At 38.2% G+C, this 27,297-nt stretch overlaps 1 protein-coding gene across 3 annotated transcripts; it reads left to right on the plus strand.

Annotated features, from left to right (window-relative positions):
* ADH7 (alcohol dehydrogenase 7 (class IV), mu or sigma polypeptide) lies at positions 1-27,297 on the plus strand. 3 transcript variants are annotated; one of them, XM_050790660.1, is made up of 10 exons: positions 1-1,206; positions 3,703-3,816; positions 7,379-7,480; positions 8,361-8,499; positions 8,818-8,905; positions 9,004-9,220; positions 18,078-18,338; positions 19,736-19,871; positions 23,229-23,367; positions 25,702-27,297. In XM_050790660.1, the coding sequence occupies exons 4-10, from the start codon at positions 8,412-8,414 to the stop codon at positions 25,724-25,726; spliced, it is 954 nt and encodes a 317-aa protein (XP_050646617.1). In that variant the 5' UTR covers positions 1-1,206; positions 3,703-3,816; positions 7,379-7,480; positions 8,361-8,411; the 3' UTR covers positions 25,727-27,297. The 3 variants fall into 3 exon arrangements, with proteins under 3 accessions (XP_050646617.1, XP_050646616.1, XP_050646618.1); XM_050790659.1 differs by lacking the exon at positions 3,703-3,816 and having other exon boundaries at positions 2-1,206; XM_050790661.1 differs by lacking the exons at positions 1-1,206; positions 3,703-3,816 and adding an exon at positions 1,238-1,395.

A 27,297-nucleotide genomic window follows, 5' to 3' on the forward strand; every position in this document is an offset into this window, starting at 1 on the left:
GAGATTTGTGGAAAAAATGTATACTCATTTTCAAAAAGAAACTTTTGTTTGTATCTAAAAAATGAACTCTTAACAAATTTCATCTCCGGGTTGTTAAGAGCCCAGGTTCTGGATTTCATAGCTTGAACAGCTTTGCCTGAAGACTTAGAAAGCCTGCTTCACCGGATCACTTAACAAGAGTAAAATCTCCTTTGTGTAAAGTTTTCTTGGAGGTGATGGTGTACCAGTATGCTGACCACCTACTGTCAAAAATAACATCTATACTGGACATTCTCCTATCAAATAGTAGATCCAGAAGCTTCTGGTGCCATTGCAACTTATATTAAGAAATAGTGGTCTGTAATGGTTAAACAGCTACTGAAGAAGACCTAGGTACTTTCCCAAGTAAATGAAAACCCTCTGGCATTTGAGAGCCAGTATGCAGGCTGGATTTCAATTTCTCTTGAGCCCCTGCACTGTGTTACATTGGTGGCATAAACAAACTGTACAACGATATGAGACAACCCTGTGGTTAATGTGATTCGGGGTCAAATGATAATTTCTCTATGTGCAGACACAGAAAGTTTTACTTAATTTTCTATACCTAAAATACTTAGAAACCATAGTCATCCATATTGATATTTTATATCATCTCAACTTCTCCTGCCGAAACTTGACCCACTGTTGCAATTATTTTACATTTCCTTGGCTCTATTTTCATTTATGTTTAACTCCAGAAACCACATCAAGTCTTTGCAGAATGAAGTAGAGTATAAAGAAGTAGAAATGTACACATGCATCTCTAAAATCTCTAGGCAAAGCACCCTGCACTTAAACACACAATACATTTTTTCATGATTGTGTTGAACTGATGTAACCTAACCTGTTTTTATATCCTTCAAAATAAGGTGGGCATGAATGCTTTCAGCCCTTGTCAGTAGCTTTGATTATCCTGTTTTTGTTAGATCCCTCCTCTTGGTTTGATCATAGTAGTTACTGTATTTCTTTTTATAAGTTGGTTTGCAAAGGGTGGGGCTTGCAGACCATTGGGAAGTTGTAACAGCTGTGAGTCATATTGTTGAAGGCAGAACTTTGGAGCCAGACTATTTATGTGAAGGAACAAGATGCTGTTATTTACAACAGAGTGAACTGAGATTCAGTCAGTAAAAGTCTTTGTTTGCAGAAATACAGATCCAAGACAAAGACAGGATGGGTACTGCTGGAAAAGTAAGTGGAACATTTCTATCTCCTCCTCATCATGACCTAATGGTGTGAGACTGATACTTAGAACTTTGAATCCATTAAAGTAATTAAACACTTGGAGATATTCCTTGAGGAATGAAATGCCTCATGAGCAGGCATACAGTGAGGGAAACACTGGGTACAGTGTTTCAGAGAATGTCAGTGGAAGCAGGGGTAAGTTGGAAATAGCGTATCCAATGTTAGCAAGACATTGGAGGAAAATAGAGAAATGTGATTTATGTTGTCATTATTCATAATTTGATTTCAGGATAGCTGGGCAATTGCTCCAGGAAGCAAAATGTTTCCACAAGGACACTTCAATCGTCTCAGTAGCACGCGCTGCCCTCACTGCAGTAGTTCAATGGGAGACCAGGGTCTCATGCCCAGATGTTGGAAGAAACATTCCTGCCATTAAGAATGGAAAATGCTAATTCTGGGATGCAAAATGGACAGGAAAGTGTCATGATTTTTAGGTTTCTTACAAATGTAGTTTTTATCAAAATATATATTTTAAAATTCTTTAAAATCAAACTATGTTATTGGTAAATTATGTTTATTGTTTTAAAAACAACAGAGTCAGCAGAGTTGGTATTAACTTTAGAAATAGCTTTACTTTCTTTTTTTTATTTGAAAGTAGGTCAGTATAATTCCTTGCTTTAAATGGGTACGTAATTGCTTAAAGGACTAAGTGCTTTTGTTTGTTTTGTTTTAACTTGAACAATTTTGCATTTAGCCTGCTTAAGGTTTTGGAAAAATAAAGATGACATGTGAAGTCTGGGTAATGTGACAAGTCAGGAAACTCTATGATGTTAGAATTTGAAATAATTTTTACTAGAATTGAGTAGAACTGGAATAAAACCATCCTAATTTGGGTCAGAAATCCAGCAAAACTAGATTACTTAGGAATTTAATTTTGCACTACAGAAGCTAGCAACTCTATCCATGGAAATTAATGAATCTTAGAACTGAAAGGAATCTTAAAAATTTGCAACTTTAACCACCCAACAGATGCTTCAGGTCTGGTTACACTATTTCTAGAAAGTGGATATTCATCCTTTGTAAGAACATTTCTAATGATGTAGAAAGTAGCCTCAAGGCAGCGCTTTCCAATTGTAATTAATAATACAATGTATAATATATAAAGACTATAAAAGCTATATAATTTTGATATATTGTCATGCAATAGTGTAGTTTGCATAAGGATTATATATTTCCCAAGGTGCTGTAGTGCCCCAGTGTAGTTCATGAAAGGAGTTTCCCTTTACATTGGGATTGATTTTTTTCTCTTTATAATAAATGTGTTCTTTTTCATTAAAAAAGTAAAAGATAACTGTATTAGTTTCCTAGGGCTTCCATAACAAAGTATCACAGACTGAATGGCTTAAACAGCAGAAATTTGTTTTCTTGTACATCTGAAGGCAAGTATTCTGAGATTAAGGTGTCATCAGGGTTGGTTTCTTTTGAGGCCTGTGTCCTTGGCTTGTGGATGACCCTCTTCTCCCTGTCTTCACACGATCTTCCCTTTTTGTTTGTATCCTAATCTCCCCTTCTAATAAAGACACCAGCCATATTGGATTAGGTTCCACCCTGATCACCACATTTTAAATTAATTACTTCTTGAAAGACCCCATCTCCAAATACAGTCACCTTCTGAGGTACTGGGGGTTAGGACTTCAACATATGAATTCGGAGGGAGACACAATTCATCCCATACCAGTGAATATTCTAGAAAATTTGGAAGGTCAGAAAATAAGAGGGAAAAAAATCAATCATAATATCACATTCCCAGACTATCATTTTTGTGTGTGTGTTTCCTTCTATTTTTCCATCCATAGTTTATGTAGCCGTACTCATACAATATACAAATATTTTGATCCTATTTTTCCAACTTAAACATTTTTTCAATTTATTACAATTTATAAACATTTTTAAATGTCTAATTTTCTGCACTTACACAATTTATTTCATCATTCCTCTATTATTGTTCACATATTTTCCTTTATAAATAGTGCTGTGATTACATCTACCATATAGAGAGATTTTTCTAAAGATAGTATTTTCTCGAGGTAGGCTTTAAAAATGGAATTACAGGGTAAACATGTCACAACATCCTTAAGTATCTTGATGTACCATGCAAATTACTTTCTAAAGGGTTGACATAGGTAAGATGGCCCATTTTACTATTTCTCTGACAATACTGTGTATTCTCATTAAGTTCTCATTAGGTAAAAAGTCATTATCAGAGCACGGTGGCTTGTGCCTGTAGTCCCAGCTACTGGGGAGGCTGAGATGGGAAGATAACTTGAGCCCAGGAGCTAGAGTACAATCTAGGCAACAGAGTGTGATATTGTATTAAAAAAAAATTAAAACTTCATTATAGACTTGAAAGGCAGAGAATTGTATCTAATTTTTATTTTTTAAAAAAGGCATTTTTATGAGTGAGAACAAATATGTCACAATCTATTCATTAATCTGTTGCAGTTTTTTCCATAGGTCCTTTGCCTGCCATGTTATCTCCCAGGGTGTAAGTGTGGTATGTGGAAGTGGGAAGGAGTGTTAGGAGTGAAGTTGTTAACGCTTCCTCTGTAAATTTGAGTAAGCATTGTATTTATCAAATGTGGTAACTTTTATCTATTTCGCTTTAATATTTTCCCTCAGTACTACTTGTTGTCAATGTGGAAAATTTACTATTTCTCAACATACAAAATTTTAATTCTTAGAAGCTGTTTCCTTTATGACTTTTTTTAACTTTTATTTTAGGTTCAGGGGTACATGTGCAGGTTTGCTACATAGGCAAATTGTGTATTGTGAGGTTTGGTGTACAAATTATTTTGTCACCCAGATAATAAGCATGGTACCTAATTGGTGGTTTTTCGATCCCTACCCTCCCTCCACCTTCCACCCTCAAATGGGCCCTGGTATCCATTGTTCCTTTCTTTGTGTCCATAGGTACTCAATATTTAGCTTGAGTACCTATGTACTCAAGGTACATAAATGAGAACATGTAGTTATTTAGTTTTCTGTTTCTGTGTAGAGGACCACATGCTCCCAAACGAGACGTTCCCGATAAGTCCTGCTCTTGCAAACAAAGCAGGGCGTTCCTTCCCTGCAAACAGGGAGGACAAAGGAGCCAGCTGCAAACAGCAGACCCTGGGGGCTGATTTATGTGTAAACATCTTGAAAATCCAGAAAGTCAGGGAACGGTCAGAAAAACAACAATGTGTCTTTGTGACTTGGCAACATTCTACAAGCGACTGTATAAAACAAAGCAGAGTGTGTCGTTCGGCGCGGCCCCCATGTTTGTATTGTCCTGTGTTGTCTTGTGTGTTCATTCCTTTGTTTAGGAAACACGCAGACCCCAACATTTCTGCGTTCATTCGCTTAGGATAATGGCCTCCAGCTCCATCCATGTTCCTGCAAAGGACGTGATCTTATTTTTTATATGGCTGCACAGTATTCCGTGGTATATATGTACCACATTTTCTTTATCCAGTCTAGCATTGATGGACACTAAGATGGATTCCATGTCTTTGCTATTGTGAATAGTGCTTTAGTGAACATATGCATACATGTGTCTTTATGATAGGACGATTTATATTCCTTTGGGTATGTACCCAATAATGGGATTGCTGGGTCAAATGTTAATCCTGTTTTAAGTTCTTTGAGAAATGGCCAGACTGCTTTCCACAATCACTGAACTAATTAACCTTCCCACCAGTAGAGCATAAGTGTTCCCTTTTCGCCCCAAACTCACCAGTTTATTTTTTTGACTTTTTAACAATAATCATTCTGACTGGTATGAGATATTACCTCATTGTGGTTTTGATTTGTATTTCTCTAATGATCAGTGATGTCGAGTATTTTTTCATATGCTTGTTGGCCATATATATGTTTTGTTTTGAAAAACATCTGTTCATATCCTTTGCCCACTTTTTTAATGGCGTTGTTTGTTTTTTGCTTACTATTTTGTTTAAGTTCCTTATAGATGCCGGATATTAGACCTTCGTTGGATGCATAGTTTGCAAATATTTTCTCCAATTCTGTATGTTGTCTGTGTACTCTGTTGGTTTCTCTTGCTGCGCAGAAGTTCTTTAGTGAAATTAGGTCCCATTTGCCAATTTTTGTTTTTGTTGCAATTGCTTTTGGCATCTTTTTCATTAAGTCTTTACCAGGTCCTATGTTCAGAATGGTATTCCCTAGGTTATCTTCCAGGGGTTTTATAGTTTTGGGTTTTAGATTTAAGTCACATCTTAAGTTAATTTTATATATGATATAAGGAAGGGGTCTGGCTTCAGTCTTCTGCATATGGCTAGCCAGTTATCCCAGCACCATTTATTGAGTAGAGCATTCTTTCCCCATTGCTTGTCCTTTGTTATTTTTTCTATCACTCTTAAGCATAAAAGTTATTCCATGCTCAATATGATTGATATTTACATCTTCATTGATTGATAAAATAGTTTGACTTTAAAAATAAATCTCAGGCCAAGCACGGTGGCTCACAGCTGTAATCCCAGCTCTTTGGGAGGCCGAGGCGGGCAGATCACAAGGTCAGGAGATCGAGACCATCCTGGCGAACATGGTGAAACCCTGTCTCTACTAAAATACAAAAACATATTAGCTGGGTATGGTGGTGCACACCTGTAGTCTCAGCTACTAGGGAGGCTGAGCCACGGGAATTGCTGAACCTGGGAGGCAGAGGTTGCAGTGAGCCCAGATCGCGCCACTGCACTCCAGCCTAGCGACAGAACAAGATTCCATCTAAAAAAAAAAATAACAAAAAAATAAAAATCTTAACAATCAATCCACCTTGAATTTGTTTGGGAATGTGGTGGGAGATTTCTAACTTCAACATTGGGTCATATTACACTGTAACCCATAACATTTTCATTAGTACGGCAGAGGGTAAATATTAAAGTGAACTACTGATGGCTTTCAGCCACCCATCTGTTACCAGTGTATCATTTTTCACATTTAATCTTTTACAAAAGAGCCACTTAAGAATCCATAGGAGCTCTCTAGGACCGTTGTGTTTGTTGACAAGAGGAAGGTAACTTATTTTGCATCTGAATAAATTAATTAAAATATTTTATAGGAGTCCTAGACAGATTTGGAGGGAGGAAGGTGGAAACAGTTTCTCTGTGTGTCTCTGTCTCTGTGTCTCTCTCTCTCTGTCAGAATTCAATAATCTTCACAAAATCATTTAATTGAATAACTACAGCATAACCAGTTGAATAACTGGACGCCAGTCACTGGTATCTCCACACCTAGTTTCCACTACTATAAGATGACAAGCTTTAACCTGCCTATCAAGCCCTACCAGGTGCAAGAACTGGGCTAGCCATCCTGGCTGACACGGTGAAACCCCGTCTCTACTAAAAAATACAAAAAAACTAGCCGGGCGAGGTGGCGGGCGCCTGTAGTCCCAGCTACTTGGGAGGCTGAGGCAGGAGAATGGCGTGAACCCGGGAGGCGGAGCTTGCAGTGAGCCAAGATCACGCCACTGCACTCCAGCCTGGGCGGCAGAGCAAGACTCTGTCTCAAAAAACAAAAAAAGAACTGGGCTAGGTGCAAAAGAGATACAGAGATGCAGACACAAATTCAGTCACCTGGGAACTCACAGTCATAATCTATATGCTTCATGATGTTCATGGTTCCCTTCAACCTTACCATGCTAATAGTCTCATTTCTTCACCATTGCTATGATTATATACAGTTATTAAATACTGGTTTAAATACAGACAAGCCAGCAGCATTTTCTGTTTTATAAATTTGTCTCTTGTGAATAAGTGATATACAGAGGACAATTTTGTTAATCTATTAGATTTGAAATTGTAACAAAATAACCTATTTTTTGGGGGAGGGATATTATGTGAACAGCAAACAAAAGTCAATAGGTTGGGAAAAGTACCTCAGGTCTAGTCCATCTCTGCATCTCATGTGCTAGGTGACCATGGCTTCAACATTTAGTCACTCTGGGCTGCATTTCTCATACCTTAAACAAAGGCATACACAAGGCTTATAATTCTAGTGTTTGATGAAAATCATTCTGGAAAACTTAGAATATTATATATGCTCTTCTGTTCATATATATACTATTCAAGGAGTCTGTGTTTAAAGGCATAATTTGGACCCATTATAACACTTGCCTATTTCTTAGGTTATTAAATGCAAAGCAGCTGTGCTTTGGGAGCAGAAGCAACCCTTCTCCATTGAGGAAATAGAAGTTGCCCCACCAAAGACCAAAGAAGTTCGCATTAAGGTAAGCGTGAGCCCTGGAGAACTTAAGCCAAAAGCGTTATCAAACTTATATTGAATATAGCACTATTGTGAGACTGGATTCTTAAATAAGGAGATGCTTCCCATGTTTGGAGTATTAATTCCTTTACTTGCTCTTGTATATTGTTAAGGATCTGGTTGTAGTCGATGTGAAATTAATGAGTTCATTATCCCTTTAAAAAACAATGTGCTTTATTATACCTTTGATTTGTTGAATTTTTATTCATATAGCATCTAATTAAAAAATGGTTAATAATCATAGCTAAAGACTTTTTAAAAAATCTTCTGGGAAGCAGATTGTTTTGAGATTACTTTTCACAAAGAATGAAGAACTCACTTGTGCCTGGAGAAATGACAACTTCATGGAACATTTTCCTCCCTTTCTTTGGACAGAGCTTAACCTTGGCTTTGCATATCAGTTGTTGAGTAGGAATTGCTACCAATCTTTCTTTGACCCTCTTACTGTTACCTGAGCACTAGAGTAGCAGTAAGATTTTGCTCTTGTATGCCATTTCCTCTGTTCTTTGTTAAGAGAGCCCAAGAAGGACCTAGCTATAAAAATCTACTTTCGGGCCATCACATGGTAATATCTGCATTCTGGTTCCCTCGCAAGAGCACCAATTTATTATAGAAAGGCACCAAGAGTCAACCTAGGGTTTGAGGGAGCAATATTATAAGTTCCATCAGAGAGGGATCTTGTCTGATGGTTGATTTTTGGCTCAGAATCATCTAAGAGTAAATGTTGTTACATTAGGCAATGATATTGACTAAACAATTATAATTTCCTCAAGAAGTTAAATATTCTCCCAACAATGAAATGATCAGATTGTTGATTGGTGCAATGTTTTTGTCTTTGAACACAGATTTTGGCCACAGGAATCTGTCGCACAGATGACCATGTGATAAAAGGAACAATGGTGTCTAAGTTTCCAGTGATTGTGGGACATGAAGCAACTGGGATTGTAGAAAGCATTGGAGAAGGAGTGACTACAGTACAACCAGGTATATGCAGGTGTCAAGCCACAAGTTTGAAATAATTAGGCTTTGATTAGCCTATCAAAGGAAATAGCACACACTAGGAATTATTAGAGGGATCCTTAACACTATTCAGGGAAATAAAAGGATACAAGAATGGATTTTACTGAGTAATGTTTAATTTGGCAAAACCTCAACTTTTAGAAGGCAAACCTTATGGTTTTTATAAACCTTAGACTATCTTTTTAAAAGTTTTACCTACAGTATGGGCTCAATTCACATTTGTTAATTTCATATTTTAACATTAATGAACAGCATCTTATATCATGATTTTTTTTCCTATAGGTGACAAAGTCATCCCTCTCTTTCTGCCACAATGTAGAGAATGCAATGCTTGCCGCAACCCAGATGGCAACCTTTGCATTAGGAGCGAGTAGGTTTCAGTCATTTTTACTTTAATGTTATTCAAATTGTTCCTGTGCTAATTTTTGAATTGAGTTAATTAATACATGTATTTGATGTATCAAATAGTATTACTGGTCGTGGAGTACTGGCTGATGGCACCACCAGATTTACATGCAAGGGCAAACCAGTCTATCACTTCATGAACACTAGTACATTTACTGAGTACACAGTGGTGGATGAATCTTCGGTTGCTAAGATTGATGACGCAGCTCCCCCTGAGAAAGTCTGTTTAATTGGCTGTGGGTTTTCCACTGGATATGGGGCTGCTGTTAAAACTGGCAAGGTAAGAAACAGGGTAGGCTAGTTTCTTTGTTTCTTATTTCCTTTTCTTAAATGATGTCCTTGGAATCTTGAAGAGTTTTGGGAAAAAAAAAAAAAAGATTTAAAAAATATATTGCATATCAGGCTGCCAAATCAACTGAAAGAAAAATACGAAATTCAGATTAGAATTTTTGTTTTTTTTTACGCTTGAGAATATTTATTGATTATATTTGCAAACTGCACCATTTCTCCATCTTTAAAATATGTCCCTTCCCCGTCTATTAAGTTTGTTAAGGTAGAATGATCTCAGTATTTCAGGCTTTTTGTCAGAACTTTTACTCCTAGTTTCTTGTCAGCTAAGTAAGAATTATTGTATAACTACAAAATAGAGTCATAAGTACATTACCAACTCCTCAGAAAAAAAGTATAATTATGTCAAATCACCTGTTATAGATAATATAAAGATCAATAAAATCATTAATCATTTGGATTACCACCTATGATGCATATCAGAAATAAAATACAGTAGTGTTTGTTGCCTATAATCAGTAATGCTGTTACAGTTCACCAAAACTGATTTCTCAATATACATTTTTACATCAACTGTGATGTTAGATAGGATCCTTGGAATTTTAAATTAATCACATGAATTTCACAAGGAAATTGGAGTTCAAGGAATTAAGAATCTTTGACCTAATACAGTATAAAAGAAAAAACCTTTATCAAGAAACATAATTGAAAATTAAATTTCTAGATTTAATTTTTGTTTCTTCCACATCTCCTTCAGATTCAAATTTCTAAAATTTATATGTGTATCTAAATTTATTTACAAATGACTCAGAGTTATGATTTTTTAATTTCTTCTATTAAAAAATGGGATATATGTGCAGAACGTGCAGGTTTGTTACACAGGTATACGTGTGCCATGGTGGTTTGCTGCTCCTCATCCTCTAAGTTCCCTCCCCTCATCCCCTATCCCCCAACAGGCCCTGGTGTGTATTGTTCCTCTCTCTTTGACCATGTGTTCTCATTGTTCAACTCCCACTTATGAGTGAGAACATGCGGTGTTTGGTTTTCTGTTCCTGTGTTAGTTTGCTGAGGATTATGGCTTCCAGTTTCATCCATGTCCCAACAAAGGACATGATCTCATTTCTTTTTAGGGCTGCATAATATTCCATGGTGTATATGTACTACGTTTTCTTTATCCAGTATGTCATTGATGGGCATTTGGGTTGGTTCCAAGTCTTTGCTATTGTAAATAGTGCTGCAGTAAACATATGTGTGCATGTGTCTTTACAGTAGAATGATTTATATTCCTTTGGGTGTATACCCAGTAATGGGATGGCTGGGACAAATGATATTTCTGGTTCTAGATCCTTAAGGATTTACCATACTGTCTTCCACAATGGTTGAACTAATTTATATTCTCACCAGCAGTATAAAAGCTTTCTTATTTCTCCATAGCTTTGCCAGCATCTATTGTTTCCTGACTTTTTAGTAATCACCATTCTGACTGGCATGAGATGGTATCCCACGGTGGGTTTGATTTGCATTTCTCTAATGATCAGTGATGTTGAGCTTTTTTCCTATGCTTATTGGCCACATAAATGTCTTCTTTTGAGAACTGTCTGCTCATATCCTTTGCCCACTTTTGAATGGGGTTCTTCATTTTTTTCTTGTATATTTTTTTTTTTTTTTTTTAATTTATTTATTATTATTATACTTTAAGTTGTAGGGTACATGTGCATAACGTGCAGGTTTGTTACATATGTATACTTGTGCCATGTTGCTGTGCTGCACCCATCAACTCGTCATTTACATCAGGTATAACTCCCAATGCAATCCCTCCCCCCACCCCCCTCCCCATGATAGGCCCCGGTGTGTGATGTTCCCCTTCCTGAGTCCGAGTGATCTCATTGTTCAGTTCCCACCTATGAGTGAGAACATGCGGTGTTTGGTTTTCTGTTCTTGTGATAGTTTGCTAAGAATGATGGATTCCAGCTGCATCCAAGTCCCTACAAAGGACTCAAACTCATCCTTTTTTATGGCTGCATAGTATTCCATGGTGTATATGTGCCACATTTTCTTAATCCAATCTGTCGCTGATGGACATTTGGGTTGATTCCAAGTCTTTGCTATTGTGAATAGTGCCGCAATAAACATACGTGTGCATGTGTCTTTATAGCAGCATACTTTATAATCCTTTGGGTATATACCCAGTAATGGGATGGCTGGGTCATATGGAACATCTAGTTCTAGATCCTTGAGGAATCGCCATACTGTTTTCCATAATGGTTGAACTAGTTTACAATCCTACCAACAGTGTAAAAGTGTTCCTATTTCTCCACATCCTCTCCAGCACCTGTTGTTTCCTGACTTTTTAATGATTGCCATTCTAACTGGTGTGAGATGGTATCTCATTGTGGTTTTGATTTGCATTTCTCTGATGGCCAGTGATGATGAGCATTTTTTCATGTGTCTGTTGGCTGTATGAATGTCTTCTTCTGAGAAATGTCTGTTCATATCCTTTGCCCACTTTTTGATGGGGTTGTTTGTTTTTTTCTTATAAATTTGTTTGAGTTCTTTGTAGGTTCTGGATATTAGCCCTTTGTCAGATGAGTAGATTGCAAAAATTTTCTCCCATTCTGTAGGTTGCCTGTTCACTCTGATGGTAGTGTCTTTTGCTGTGCAGAAGCTCTTTAGTTTAATGAGATCCCATTTGTCAATTTTGGCTTTTGCTGCCGTTGCTTTTGGTGTTTTAGACATGAAGTCTTTGCCCATGCCTATGTCCTGAATGGTACTACCTAGGTTTTCCTCTAGGATTTTTATGGTATTAGGTCTAACATTTAAGTCTCTAATCCATCTTGAATTAATTTTCATATAAGGAGTAAGGAAAGGATCCAGTTTCAGCTTTCTACTTATGGCTAGCCAATTTTCCCAGCACCATTTATTAAATAGGGAATCCTTTCCCCATTTCTTGTTTCTCTCAGGTTTGTCAAAGATCAGATGGCTGTAGATGTGTGGTATTATTTTTCTGAGGACTCTGTTCTGTTCCATTGGTCTATATCTCTGTTTTGGTACCAGTACCATGCTGTTTTGGTTACTGTAGCCTTGTAGTATAGTTTGAAGTCAGGTAGCGTGATGCCTCCAGCTTTGTTCTTTTGACTTAGGATTGTCTTGGAGATGCGGGCTCTTTTTTGGTTCCATATGAACTTTAAAGCAGTTTTTTTCCAATTCTGTGAAGAAACTCATTGGTAGCTTGATGGGGATGGCATTGAATCTATAAATTACCTTGGGCAGTATGGCCATTTTCACGATATTGATTCTTCCTATCCATGAGCATGGTATGTTCTTCCATTTGTTTGTGTCCTCTTTGATTTCACTGAGCAGTGGTTTGTAGTTCTCCTTGAAGAGGTCCTTTACATCCCTTGTCAGTTGGATTCCTAGGTATTTTATTCTCTTTGAAGCAATTGTGAATGGAAGTTCATTCCTGATTTGGCTCTCTGTTTGTCTGTTACTGGTGTATAAGAATGCTTGTGATTTTTGCACATTAATTTTGTATCCTGAGACTTTGCTGAAGTTGCCTATCAGCTTAAGGAGATTTTGGGCTGAGACAATGGGGTTTTCTAAATATACAATCATGTCATCTGTAAACAGGGACAATTTGACTTCTTCTTTTCCTAACTGAATACCCTTGATTTCTTTCTCTTGCCTGATTGCCCTAGCCAGAACTTCCAACACTATGTTGAATAGGAGTGGTGAGAGAGGGCATCCCTGTCTTGTGCCAGTTTTCAAAGGGAATTTTTCCAGTTTTTGCCCATTCAGTATGATATTGGCTGTGGGTTTGTCATAAATAGCTCTTATTATTATGAGGTACGTTCCATCAATACCGAATTTATTGAGCGTTTTTAGCAATGAAGGGCTGTTGAATTTTGTCAAAAGCCTTTTTCTGCATCAATTGAGATAATCATGTGGTTCTTGTCTTTGGTTCTGTTTATATGCTGGATTATGTTTATTGATTTGCGAATGTTGAACCAGCCTCGCATCCCAGGGATGAAGCCCACTTGATCATGGTGGATAAGCTTTTTGATGTGTTGCTGAATCCGGTTTGCCAGTATTTTATTGAGGATTTTTGCATCGATGTTCATCAGGGATATTGGTCTAAAATTCTCCTTTTTTGTTGTGTCTCTGCCAGGCTTTGGTATCAGGATGATGTTGGCCTCATAAAATGAGTTAGGGAGGATTCCCTCTTTTTCTATTGATTGGAATAGTTTCAGAAGGAATGGTACCAACTCCTCCTTGTACCTCTGGTAGAATTCAGCTGTGAATCCATCTGGTCCTGGACTTTTTTTGGTTGGTAGGCTATTAATTGTTGCCTCAATTTCAGAGCCTGCTATTGGTCTATTCAGGGATTCAACTTCTTCCTGGTTTAGTCTTGGAAGAGTGTAAGTGTCCAGGAAATTATCCATTTCTTCTAGATTTTCCAGTTTATTTGCATAGAGGTGTTTTTAGTATTCTCTGATGGTAGTTTGTATTTCTGTGGGGTCGGTGGTGATATCCCCTTTATCATTTTTTATTGCATCGATGTGATTCTTCTCTCTTTTCTTCTTTATTAGTCTGGCTAGTGGTCTGTCAATTTTGTTGATCTTTTCAAAAAACCAACTCCTGGATTCATTGATTTTTTGGAGGGTTTTTTGTGTCTCTATCTCCTTCAGTTCTGCTCTGATCTTAGTTATTTCTTGCCTTCTGCTGGCTGTCGAATGTGTTTGCTCTTGCTTCTCTAGTTCTTTTAATTGCGATGTTAGAGTGTCAATTTTAGATCTTTCCTGCTTTCTCTTGTGGGCATTTAGTGCTATAAATTTCCCTCTACACACTGCTTTAAATGTGTCCCAGAGATTCTGGTATGTTGTATCTTTGTTCTCATTGGTTTCAAAGAACATCTTTATTTCTGCCTTCATTTCGTTATGTACCCAGTAGTCATTCAGGAGCAGGTTGTTCAGTTTCCATGTAGTTGAGCGGTTTTGATTGAGTTTCTTCTTAGTCCTGAGTTCTAGTTTGATTGCACTGTGGTCTGAGAGACAGTTTGTTATAATTTCTGTTCTTGTACATTTGCTGAGGAGTGCTTTACTTCCAATTACGTGGTCAATTTTGGAGTAAGTATGATGTGGTGCTGAGAAGAATGTATATTCTGTTGATTTGGGGTGGAGAGTTCTATAGATGTCTATTAGGTCTGCTTGCTGCAGAGATGAGTTCAATTCCTGGATATCCTTGTTAACTTTCTGTCTCGTTGATCTGTCTAATGTTGACAGTGGAGTGTTGAAGTCTCCCATTATTATTGTATGGGAGTCTAAGTCTCTTTGTAAGTCTCTAAGGACTTGCTTTATGAATCTGGGTGCTCCTGTATTGGGTGCATATATATTTAGGATAGTTAGCTCTTCCTGTTGAATTGATCCCTTTACCATTATGTAATGGCCTTCTTTGTCTCTTTTGATCTTTGATGGTTTAAAGTCTGTTTTATCAGAGACTAGTATTGCAACCCCCTGCTTTTTTTTGTTCTCCATTTGCTTGGTAAATCTTCCTCCATCCCTTTATTTTGAGCCTATGTATGTCTCTGCGTGTGAGATGGGTCTCCTGAATACAGCAGACTGATGGGTCTTGACTCTTTATCCAGTTTGCCAGTCTGTGTCTTTTAATTGGAGCATTTAGTCCATTTACATTTAAGGTTAAGATTGTTATGTGTGAACTTGATCCTGCCATGATGATATTAACTCGTTATTTTGCTCGTTAGTTGATGCAGTTTCTTCCTAGCCTCGATGGTCTTTACATTTTGGCATGTTTTTGCAATGGCTGGTACCGGTTGTTCCTTTCCATGTTTAGTGCTTCCTTCAGGGTCTCTTGTAAGGCAGGCCTAGTGGTGACAAAATCTCTAAGCATTTGCTTATCTGTAAAGGATTTTATTTCTCCTTCACTGATGAAACTTAGTTTGGCTGGATATGAAATTCTGGGTTGAAAATTCTTTTCTTTAAGAATGTTGAATTGGCCCCCACTCTCTTCTGGCTTGGAGAGTTTCTGCTGAGAGATCTGCTGTTAGTCTGATGGGCTTCCCTTTGTGGGTAACCCGACCTTTCTCTCTGGCTGCCCTTAAGATTTTTTCCTTCATTTCAACTTTGGTGAATCTGGCAATTATGTGTCTTGGAGTTGCTCTTCTCGAGGAGTATCTTTGTGGCGTTCTCTGTATTTCCTGGATTTGAATGTTGGCCTGCCCTACTAGGTTGGGGAAGTTCTCCTGGATGATATCCTGAAGAGTGTTTTCCAACTTGGTTCCATTTTCCCCCTCACTTTCAGGCACCCCAATCAGACGTAGATTTGGTCTTTTTACATAATCCCATACTTCTTGCAGGCTTTGTTCATTTCTTTTTCTTCTTTTTTCTTTTGGTTTCTCTTCTCGCTTCATTTCATTCATTTGATCCTCAATTGCTGATACTCTTTCTTCCAGTTGATCAAGTCGGTTACTGAAGCTTGTGCATTTGTCACGTATTTCTCGTGTCATGGTTTTCATCTCTTTCATTTCGTTTAGGACCTTCTCTGCATTAATTACTCTAGCCATCAATTCTTCCACTTTTTTTTCAAGATTTTTAGTTTCTTTGTGCTGGGTACGTAATTCCTCCTTTAGCTCTGAGAAATTTGATGGACTGAAGCCTTCTTCTCTCATCTCGTCAAAGTCATTCTCCGTCCAGCTTTGATCCGTTGCTGGCGATGAGCTGCGCTCCTTTGCCGGGGGAGATGCGCTCTTATTTTTTGAATTTCCAGATTTTCTGCCCTGCTTTTTCAGCATCTTTGTTGTTTTATCTGCCTCTGGTCTTTGATGATGGTGATGTACTGATGGGGTTTTGGTGTAGGTGTCCTTCCTGTTTGATAGTTTTCCTTCTAACAGTCAGGACCCTCAGCTGTAGGTCTGTTGGAGATTGCTTGAGGTCCACTCCAGACCCTGTTTGCCTGGGTATCAGCAGCAGAGGCTGCAGAAGATAGAATATTTCTGAACAGCGAGTGTACCTGTCTGATTCTTGCTTTGGAAGCTTCCTCTCAGGGGTGTACTCCACCCTGTGAGGTGTGGGGTGTCAGACTGCCCCTAGTGGGGGATGTCTCCCAGTTAGGCTACTCAGGGGTCAGGGACCCACTTGAGCAGGGAGTCTGTCCCTTCTCAGATCTCAACCTCCGTGTTGGGAGATCCACTGCTCTCTTCAAAGCTGTCAGACAGAGTCATTTGCGTCTGCAGAGGTGTCTGCTGCGTTTGTTTAGTTTACTGTGCCCTGTCCCCAGAGGTGGAGTCTACAGAGACAGGCAGGTTTCCTTGAGCTGCTGTGAGTTCCACCCAGTTCGAGCTTCCCAGCAGCTTTGTTTACCTACTTAAGCCTCAGCAATGGCGGGCGCCCCTCCCCCAGCCTCGCTGCTGCCTTGCCTTGCCGGTAGATCACAGACTGCTGCGCTAGCAATAAGGGAGGCTCCGTGGGTGTGGGACCCTCCCGGCCAGGTGTGGGATATGATCTCCTGGTGTGCCTGTTTGCTTAAAGCGCAGTATTGGGGTGGGAGTTACCCGATTTTCCAGGTGTTGTGTGTCTCAGTTTCCCTGGCTAGGAAAAGGGACTCCCTTCCCCCTTGCACTTCCCAGGTGAGGCAATGCCTCGCCCTGCTTCAGCTCTTGCTGGTCGGGCTGCAGCAGCTGACCAGCACCGACTGTCCGGCACTCCCCAGGGAGATGAACCCAGTACCTCAGTTGAAAATGCAGAAATCACCGGTCTTCTGTGTAGCTCGCGCTGGGAGTTGGAGACTGGAGCTGCTCCTATTCGGCCATCTTGCTCCGCCCCCCTTTTTCTTGTATATTTGTTTACGTTCCTTGTAAATTCTGGATATTAGACCTTTGTCAGATGGATAGATCACAAAAATTTCCTCCCATTCTGTAGGTTGCCTGTTCACTCTGATGATAGTTTCTTTTGCTTTGCAGAAGTTCTTTAGTTTAATTAGATCCCATTTGTCAATTTTGGCTTTTGTTGCAATTGCTTTTGGTGTTTTTGTCATGAAGTCTTTGCCCATGCCTATGTTCTGAATGCTATTGCCTAGGTTTTCTTCTAGGGTTTTTATGGTTTTGGGTTTTACATTTAAGTGTATAATCCATCTTGAGTTAATTTTTGTATAAGATGTAAGGAAAGGATCCAGTTTGAGTTTTTTTGTATATGGCTAGTCAGTTTTCCTAGCATCATTTATTAAATAGGGAATCCTTTCCCCATTGCTTGTTTTTGTCAGATTTGTTGAAGAGCAAATGATTGTAGATGTGTGGTGTTATTTCTGAGGCCTCTGTTCTGTTCCATTGGTCTATGTATCTGTTTTGGTACCAGTAGCATGCTGTTTTTGTTACTGTAGCCTTGTAGTATAGTTTGAAGTCAAGTAGTGTGATGCCTCTAGCTTTATTCTTTTTGCTTAGGATTGTCTTGGCTATATGGGCTCTTTTTTGGTTCCATATGAAATTTAAAGTAGTTTTTTCTAATTCTGTGAAGAAAGTAGCTTGATGGGGATAACATTGAATCTATAAATTACTTTGGGCCGTATGGCCATTTTCTTGATATTGATTCTTCCTATCCATGAGCATGGAATGTTTTTCCATTTGTTTCTGTCCTCTCTTATTTCCTTGAGCAGTGGTTTGTAGTTCTCCTTGAAGAGGTCCTTCATATCCCTTGTAAGTTGTATTCCTAGATATTTTATTCTCTTTGTAGCAATTGTGAATGGGAGTTCACTCATGATTTGTGGTTTTAACTGGAGGCCCTTTTCAGGTTTCACTTTTTGACCCTAACACCTAACATGTTCAAGAACATTCCTCTCCACAGGTCAAACCTGGTTCCACTTGCGTCGTCTTTGGCCTGGGAGGAGTTGGCCTGTCAGTCATCATGGGCTGTAAGTCAGCTGGTGCATCTAGGATCATTGGGATTGACCTCAACAAAGACAAATTTGAGAAGGCCATGGCTGTAGGTGCCACTGAGTGTATCAGCCCCAAGGACTCTACCAAACCCATCAGTGAGGTGCTGTCAGAAATGACAGGCAACAATGTGGGGTACACCTTTGAAGTTATTGGGCGTCTTGAAACCATGGTAAGACCCAAAATTTGAGAAGCCACAAAATACCCAAGTTATTAGATATGCACAAGGTAAATTTAATTCTCTATAACTTTATTAATAGTTAATAATGGAAATATCTCTGTGATTGTCAGTTTTACTCAGGCAAAAACTGATAATCACATAGCGATTTTGCCTAAAAAGTCAAATACTTAAGAGCAGGTTCGCTGGATCAAAGTTAAATACCATATCATACAACTCTCAGCTGACCAGAGGGCAAGGTAGTTAACCCTTCTAGATAATTGTTTTAAGTATGACCTTCCTTGTGTATGTAGATTTCTTGGCAAAAGCGATTCTGTCTCTTGAATGTCAGCAAAGTAAGCATCAGAAGGTGACTGAGGAGAGGTGAAAAGGGATTATTCCAAATGTTGTGGTCTCTTCCCCCAAATCTGTGATCCATCGACCTTCTCACTCTTTACACCTGAGCTTTGTTTGCCCTCATCTGAATTTCCCTAGAATATGAACCTTCAGTTTTCTAACCATGCCTCCTGTATAGCAACCTGCAGCACCAGACCTTCAGTTAGACCTGTAAAACAGATCCAGGGTTCCTGGGACTAGAAAGCTCCAGCCTGGCGTAGCATAAGGAGACTTGGAAAAATGGAATAAAGCCACTTTTGCTCAAGATTGAGTAGCAGATTAAATCACCTAATGCTTTTGGTAATTTAGGAATAAATAGTCCTTAATTTATCATTGTGTCATATTCTTTTCCTAGTGAATCACTTAGATTTATTTCATATCAACAAATAGCATTTTAGGTCGTAAGTTTATGAAGCCATACATGATACTGGATATATTATTAGAGCCTATTGATTTCCAGTCGCTACTTGATGAAGGCTGGTCTCTAAAAACAATGCCATCTGTCGCTCCAATCTAGCAAGTATTAAATTATTAATAACTGGATGAGCTAATGACCAGAAAATGAGAGATTAGTCTCAGAAATGCTCCCAAGAAAACGGACTCTTTTGTCCCACATTTTAGTATTTTATTTAATTTTGAGACTAAAAAAGAAAACTATGCTAAATGATTTGGTATATCAATTTAGTTTAGTTCAAATGGCTTTCTAAGGCTTATCTGAAGTGGTGATATTGGTATGAAAATATCACAAGAATTTTCCCTGTGTTTTAGTCCATGGTACACTGAAAATGCCACGAACACTGACCACATTGATTGCCGTTTTCTGCCTTAAAGGGCAAATGTGTATAGAAATTTAATTAAGGACTAAAGTTGCACTGAAACATTATTAAAGCAAGTAAAAAACAGAAGATGGCTTAATTTAATTCCATGACTTTGCCATAGTACATAGGTCATTTCAGAGCTTATGTTACACTATAAGAGACATAGGAAGCAAACGATCTCCTCTATTTTAAACTCAGATTGATGCTCTGGCATCCTGCCATATGAACTATGGGACCAGCGTGGTAGTAGGAGCTCCTCCATCAGCCAAGATGCTCACCTACGACCCGATGTTGCTCTTCACTGGACGCACGTGGAAGGGATGTGTCTTTGGAGGTGAGGAAAGCAAAGCCTCTGGATGGGGAGTGATGGCTTTCACTCTGTTGCTTGGCAAGTGGGAGAAGCCTGTTTCCTCAGGCCTTTCTTCCAAGAATGAGTATGAAGGGATCTAAAATGGAACTGTGACAATAAAAACACAAAAGATAATTCTCCACTGCTCACCTTGATGTAGGACTACTATTGGTGGACACATTTTTGATATTAGCATCTGCAACTGAAGTTCCCCAAAGGCCTGAATGAGAGACACCAGTAGTGTTTCTATAGGGATGAATTATGTGACAGGAAGTTCTGATTTAATCCATTTTTATTAATATATGCAAGAATGTGTATTAAAATGAATTTATTCGATTCATAATAGCACCAACAAAAATCCCGGACCCAAAGCCAAAACGAACAACAACCTAAAAAAGAATTGTCACATTTTATGGGAACAGTTCAGATTCACACTGGAAGGACTTAGATTATCACTCAACAATTAATATTGTTTTAGGAAAGATGGAGCCAGGGTCACTCTGCTCAAGGCAGGTGACACAGTGAATCCTTTTATTTCCCTCCTCCACAAAGTCTCGTTTTCTAGTGCCTTCATACAGAGCTGTACTGGGTGCTTTAGAGTACTTCTAATATTGGAGTCTGCCTTAAACAATATAAGAGAATAGTCACTGTTCAAGTACTTGTTAAGAGTATAAAAAGGAGAAAATGATTGTTCTTCACTTAGAGAAGTACATAATATAGTGAAGGACACAAAAACAAATATAAAAGAAAGATATGAAAATAAGTGTAGCTATAGATATTATAAAACAAATTATAAGAGGAGCTTTTTCGCATTTATTCTACGTTAAAAGTTTTACATTAATATGTTAGTTTATTTTATTTCTCAGTAACTCTCCGAGGAAGCTACTTAATGAATAATAAAACTGAGACTTGGAACTACTAAGTTTTTTGCCCCTATAGCTCTCAAGTTGAGAACTGAAATTTAAAACTGGTCCATGGGAGAACAAAATTTTTCCTCTTTCTGCAACATTACTTGGGGCATAACAAAAGCAAGAGGCCAGTAGGTATGGATGAGATTTTATAGAGAAGGCTTCTGAGGGAAAATAAAACTTGAATTGAAGAACAAAACAATAAGAGATATAAGTTAAACCTCCTTGCTTTGACTATTTGTGGGAAGTGGGAAGATTATAGATTATTCAGGAATATTAGAGATACAATTCAATTATTCAGCAAATATTTGTTGAGTGTATACTGAGTACAGGCACCGCTGTGTATACAGTGTACCATTCCAGGAGCTAGGAAGGGAGAAGAGACAAAACATACCAAGTCCCTGATCTCAGGAAGTGTGAGAATCCTCTCATTTTGGTATAGAGAGACTGACAATAAATAAATGAATGCAGAGTACACCATATGGTTACAAGTGCAAAGGTAAAAATAGAGGATGGGTAATAGGCAGTGCCAGAGGACCAGGGTGGAGGTGGAGGTGAATGCTATTTTATAAAGCTCGGGGAAGGTCTCCTTGATAAGGTAACATTGAGGCAAAAACACAAATAAGATATTCAAAAATCTTGGGAAAGAATATTCCAGGAAGGGAACATAGTAAATACAAAAGGGTGTTGGCAAGAACCATAAGAATGGGGAAACGGTCAGTATGGCTACAATGGAGTGAAGACAGAAGAACAGTCACAGCTGGGATCAGAGGACCTTATATTATATGGGGCCTTTGGGCCATTGCAAGGTTTTAGGAGTTTATTCTGAGAGAGAAATAAAACCATAGAGGCTTCTGAGAGAAGTGTCACCTGATCTGACTTCCATTTTAACACTCTCCCTCTGGCTGCAATATGAGGAATACTCTATATGGGGCAAAGAGCACAAGCAGGGAGATCATGGAAGAAGTTATTATAATGCTGGAAGGAAAGGATGCTGGCTTGGAGTGATGGGGCTGGTAAGAAGTAATCAGATCTTGGATACATTTTGAAGACACAGCCAACAAGATTTGCTGAAATAGTTATTGCATGGCAAAAAGAGTAGAATCCAAGATTTTGGGGCCTAAGCGACAGGAATCATGTCACTATCATCATTTATTGAGAAGGAAGACTATGGAAGGAATAGACTGGGGGCTATGATGGAAGTGGTAGATACCAGGAGTGGTTTGGGGCAGGTTACACTCACAGAGATATCTGAATAAAGATGTCTATAAAATGTAGGCAATTGGGTATGAGTCTGTAGCACAGGTAGAGGTTTAGGATGGGTATACAAACCTAAGTGTTTTAAGTGGAGTATATCGAAAGCCACAAGACCAGAAGCAGCCACCCTAGAAGTAAATGTAGATAAAGAGGAGAAATGGACCAAGGACCAAGCCCTAGGAATCTTTAGAGTTAGAGGTCTGAGAGATGTAGAGGATACAGCAAAGATCTGTGGAAGAAGTAACTAGTGAGCAAGGAAAATGACAATGATGATGGTGATGATGTAGTATCTAGAAGCTAAGGGAATACAGTGTTTGAGAAAAGGGGAGCCACCAACAGTATCAATTCTACCTAACAGTTCATATAAGAGCAGGACTGAGAAATGACCCTTGTCTGGGTCAAAATGGAGCTCAAAGATTACCTTGATGATAGCTGTTACAGGACAGTGCTGGGGGCAAGAGCATAATCAGAGTGGGCTCAGAGAGGATGAGAGGAAAGGAACAGGATCCAGAAAGAATGAACTGGAGACAATTCTTTCTGTAAAGTAAAGAAATTTCTCTTTACAGAGCAAAGATATGGGGTGAATGGAAAAAGATGTGGGTATCAAAAGAGTTGTTTTAAACCTTTGTTTCTTTTTAATTTGGTTTTATTTTTATTTTACTTTAAGTTCTGGGATACATGTGCAGAACGTGCAGGTTCGTTACATTGGTATACAAGTGCCATGGTGGTTTGCTGCACCCATCAACCCATCATCTAGGTTTTAAGCCCCGCATGCATTAGGTATTTGTCTTAATGCTCTCCCTCCCCTTGCCCCCCATCCACCAACACACCCTGGTATGTGTTGTTCCCTTCCCTGTGTCCATGTGTTCTCATTGTTCAACTCCCACTTATGAGTGAGAACATAGAGTATTTGGTTTTGTGTTCCTGTGTTAGTTTGCTGAGAATGATGGTTTCCAGTTTCATTCATGTCCCTGCAAAGGACATGAACTCATTCTTTTTCATGGCTGCATAACCTTTGTTTCTTATGCTGGGGCAAATACAGCTTATTTGTACACTGCTGGGAATTATCTAACACAGGGAAGGTGATAGTACAGGAAAGAGAAGGAATAAACATAAGATAATAAAAGGTAAAGATTACTTAGTAATGTCTGAAGAGAAAATGTGTCCTTATTTACAGGTTTGAAAAGCAGAGATGATGTCCCAAAACTAGTGACTGAGTTCCTGGCAAGGAAATTTGACCTGGACCAGTTGATAACTCATGTTTTACCATTTAAAAAAATCAATGAAGGATTTGAGCTACTCAACTCAGGACAAAGGTAACTGTTTCTTATGATGATCTTGTCTCTTCTCCACAGGCTACTTTTAAAATTTAGTACTTATAAATGTGCCTGTTTTCTTCATATTTTATTTCTAATTATTTAATCTAGCCAGATTGATACAGTTAATTACTTCTCTTTACCCACTGTATTAGTCTGTTTTCATACTGCTATTAAAAAAAAACTGCCCAAGACTGGGTCATTTATAAAGGAAAGAGATTCAATTGACTCACAGTTCAGCATGGCTGGGAGGCTTCATGAAACCCACAGTCATGGTGGAAGGCAAAGAGGAAGCAAGGCACCTTCTTCACAGGCTGCAGGAAGGAGAAGAGGGGAAGCAAAGGGGGAAGAGCCCCTTACAAAACCATCAGATCTTGTGAGAACTCACTATCATGACAACAGCATGGGGGAAACTGCCTCTGCCCCCGATTCAATTACCTCCACCTGGTCTCTCCCTTGACATGTAGGGATTATAGGGATTACAATTCAAAATGAGATTTGGGTGGGGACACAAAGTCTAACCATATCACCAACTTAGTATGCCATTGTACTATATTAATCAAGTTTTTAAAATCTTTTGGATTTTGTTTGTTTACCTAGTTGATCTCATTGTGGCTATTTTTATTTCATCACAAAGCTGCTAGTTATTTCAAGTAGGCCACAACATTTCCTTATTTTACAGTTTTCAAAGTGCTTTCTCAAATGTGCATTTTTCAGATCCCTGTAGGCCAGGTATTATTTTTACCATTTTTAGATGAAGACTAAGGTTGTGAAAGCAAATAAATAACTCATCAAACCTCCTGGGGTAGTGCCAGGATACAAACTAATTGCAAAACTTGTGCTCTTTTGACCACATAACAAACTTCTCTGACAGAGCTTGGCAAGCTCTGGGTAAACATGGGTGTGATGATTTTTACTCTTGCTGTTTCTGAGGGTGTGGCAAGGGTTGAGGTCAAGTATGAATTCATGCAAATTTTATCTACGACATCCACCTCATGGAGGTCTCAAACAGCAATCAAAAAGCCTGTCTACAAGATGAAATGACTTTCACTCATTGGGTCTATAAATAATTATTAAGCTTTCACTATGTGCCAAGGACTTGATTTCATTAGCAAAAGGATCTATATATTGAGATCCAAATTTTTACTAATTTTTTTTTTTTTTTTTTTTTTTACCTGAGAGCTTTACAATGTTGTGTTTTGTCTCCACATCTGGTCTAGCCTACAGGATCATCATATTATGAACATACTTTTTTTTAAGCAAGTAAACAATGGGATTCTGTAAGAAAAACTGTCAGAACCACTCAATACTACTTTACCCAGATAAGCAAAACTAAAAACTTAGTATGGCCTGCTTGGAAAATAATTACTATTTGTTTTCCAGAGAAACATAAATTCTGCTTTCAGGAATTTTGCTTCAAATATCATCTTAATGCAGGGACAGCCAAACTAATATTTGTAAACCTAAACTCTTCAATTTCCATCTACTTCCTGCACAGCTCCATTTGAATGTCCCACTTACATCAACTACACTCAAAATATTTTTTTCGCCAGTAATTTTTATCTCAGTCATTGTATTATGCATTCCCCTTTTACAGATGAGAAGCCATAGCATCATGTCTGACTTCTTTTTCACTCTTGCCTACCACATACAAACCAATGCTAAGCCTTGATGATGCAACCCTTGGTTTCTCCTTCAGCATCCCTCATTTCATTGCCCATGCTCATTGCTTTAATTCAGTCTAATCATTTCTGACATGGACACGGTAGTGAGATAATATATTTTGCCCCTTCCGTATTAAAATACATTCCAATTAGTCTCTCACTCAGCTGCCAAGCTCAAGATTCCCCAAAATGTCAATGTCTTAGCATGGTTTTGAAAGCTTTGTTATTGAACTAAAACCTATTTTTTTTTCAACAGGTAAGAATTTGGCATTCATTCTATCACCCTCTGCAGCAGGCTTTTGGGATAAAGTGAGGGAAGTAGGTCTCATCTACTTGCAGGATCTCTTGGGCATCCAGAAATCTAAGCACACTGGATTACCTTTCCTGTTCATATGTTCCTAGGCTTGTTCATGCTTTCTCCTCAGCCTGAAAACCACTTTCCTCTTGTTGGCATACTGAAATTATACTGATGTTTTCAAAATTAGCTCAGATACCCTTATCAGAGTTGCATAAGAAGAAAACTAATTGGTAAGGACTTTGAGTCCAAAGGATTTCCAATGACAGAATTTACTTGAATTTTCTATGACAGATAGAAAAGACAATTGTTTAAACTATCCTCTCTTGAAAGATATTAAAACAAATCATTAAAAACTCTCATTTTACATTTCAGCATTCGAACTGTCCTGACGTTTTGAGATCTAAAGTGGCAGGAGGTCTGTGTTGTCATGGTGAACTGGAGTTTCTCTTTTGACAGTTCCCTCATCTGAAATCATGTATCTGTCTCACAAATACAAGCATAAGTAGAAGATTTGTTGAAGACATAGAACCCTTATAAAGGATTATTAACCTTTATAAACATTTAAAGTCTTGTGAGCATCTGGGAATTAGTATAATAGCAATGTTAATATTTTTAATTTACATTTTGTAAGGCTGTAATTGTATCTTTTAAAAAAACATAGACTTGGATTTCTATGTTGTAATGGAGATTTTTAAGAGCTTTAACCAGCTGCTGCAGATATATATCTCAAAACAGATATAGCATATAAAGATATAGTAAATGCATCTCCTAGAGTAATATTCACTTAACACATTGAAACTATTATTTTTTAGATTTGAATATAAGTGTACTTTTTAAACACTTGTTATGAGTTAACTTGGATTAGGTTTTGAAATCAGTTCATTCCATGATACATATTACTTGATTAGATTAAGAAAGGCAGAAAAGATTAAGGGAAGGGCACATTTTTCAACGATTAAGAATCATCATTACATAACTTGGTGAAACTGAAAAAGTATATCATATGTGTATTTGAGGTTATTTGCCGACATATATTAATATTTTAGAAAATATTCCTTTTTGTAATACCGAATATAAACATAGAGCTAGAATCACATTATCATGTTTATCATAATGTTCAATTTGATACAGTAGAATTGCAAGCCCCTAAGTCCCTATTCACTGTGCTTAATAGTGACTCCATTTAATAAAGTGTTTTTAGTTTTTCACAACTACACTGATGTATTTATATATATCTATAACATGTTTAAAATTCTTAAGAAAATTTTAAAAATTGTTTTTTTTTATTATTATACTTTAAGTTCTAGGGTACATGTGCATAACATGCAGGTTTGTTACATATGTATACTTGTGCCATGTTGCTGTGCTGCACCCATCAACTCGTCAGCACCCATCAACTCGTCATTTACATCAGGCATAACTCCCAATGCAATCCCTCCCCCCCGCCTCCCCATGATAGGCCCCAGTGTGTGATGTTCCCCTTCCCGAGTCCAAGTGATCTCATTCTTCAGTTCCCACCTATGAGTGAGAACATGACATGCATACAGCCAATAGACACATGAAAAAATGCTCATCATCACTGGCCATCAGAAATGCAAATCAAAACCACAATGAGATACCATCTCACACCAGTTAGAATGGCAATCATTAAAAAGTCAGGAAACAACAGGTGCTGGAGAGGATGTGGAGAAATAGGAACACTTTTACACTGTTGGTGGGATTGTAAACTAGTTCAACCATTATAGAAAACAGTATGGCGATTCCTCAAGGATCTAGAACTAGAAGTACCATATGACGCAGCCATCCTATTACTGGGTATATACCCAAAGGATTATAAATCATGCTGCTATAAAGACACATGCACACGTATGTTTACTGCGGCACTATTCACAATAGCAAAGACTTGGAATCAACCCAAATGTCCATCAGTGACAGACTGGATTAAGAAAATGTGGCACATATACACCA

The sequence above is a fragment of the Macaca thibetana genome, chromosome 5, assembly GCF_024542745.1.
Source record: "Macaca thibetana thibetana isolate TM-01 chromosome 5, ASM2454274v1, whole genome shotgun sequence".
NCBI classification, from domain to species: Eukaryota; Metazoa; Chordata; class Mammalia; order Primates; family Cercopithecidae; genus Macaca; species Macaca thibetana.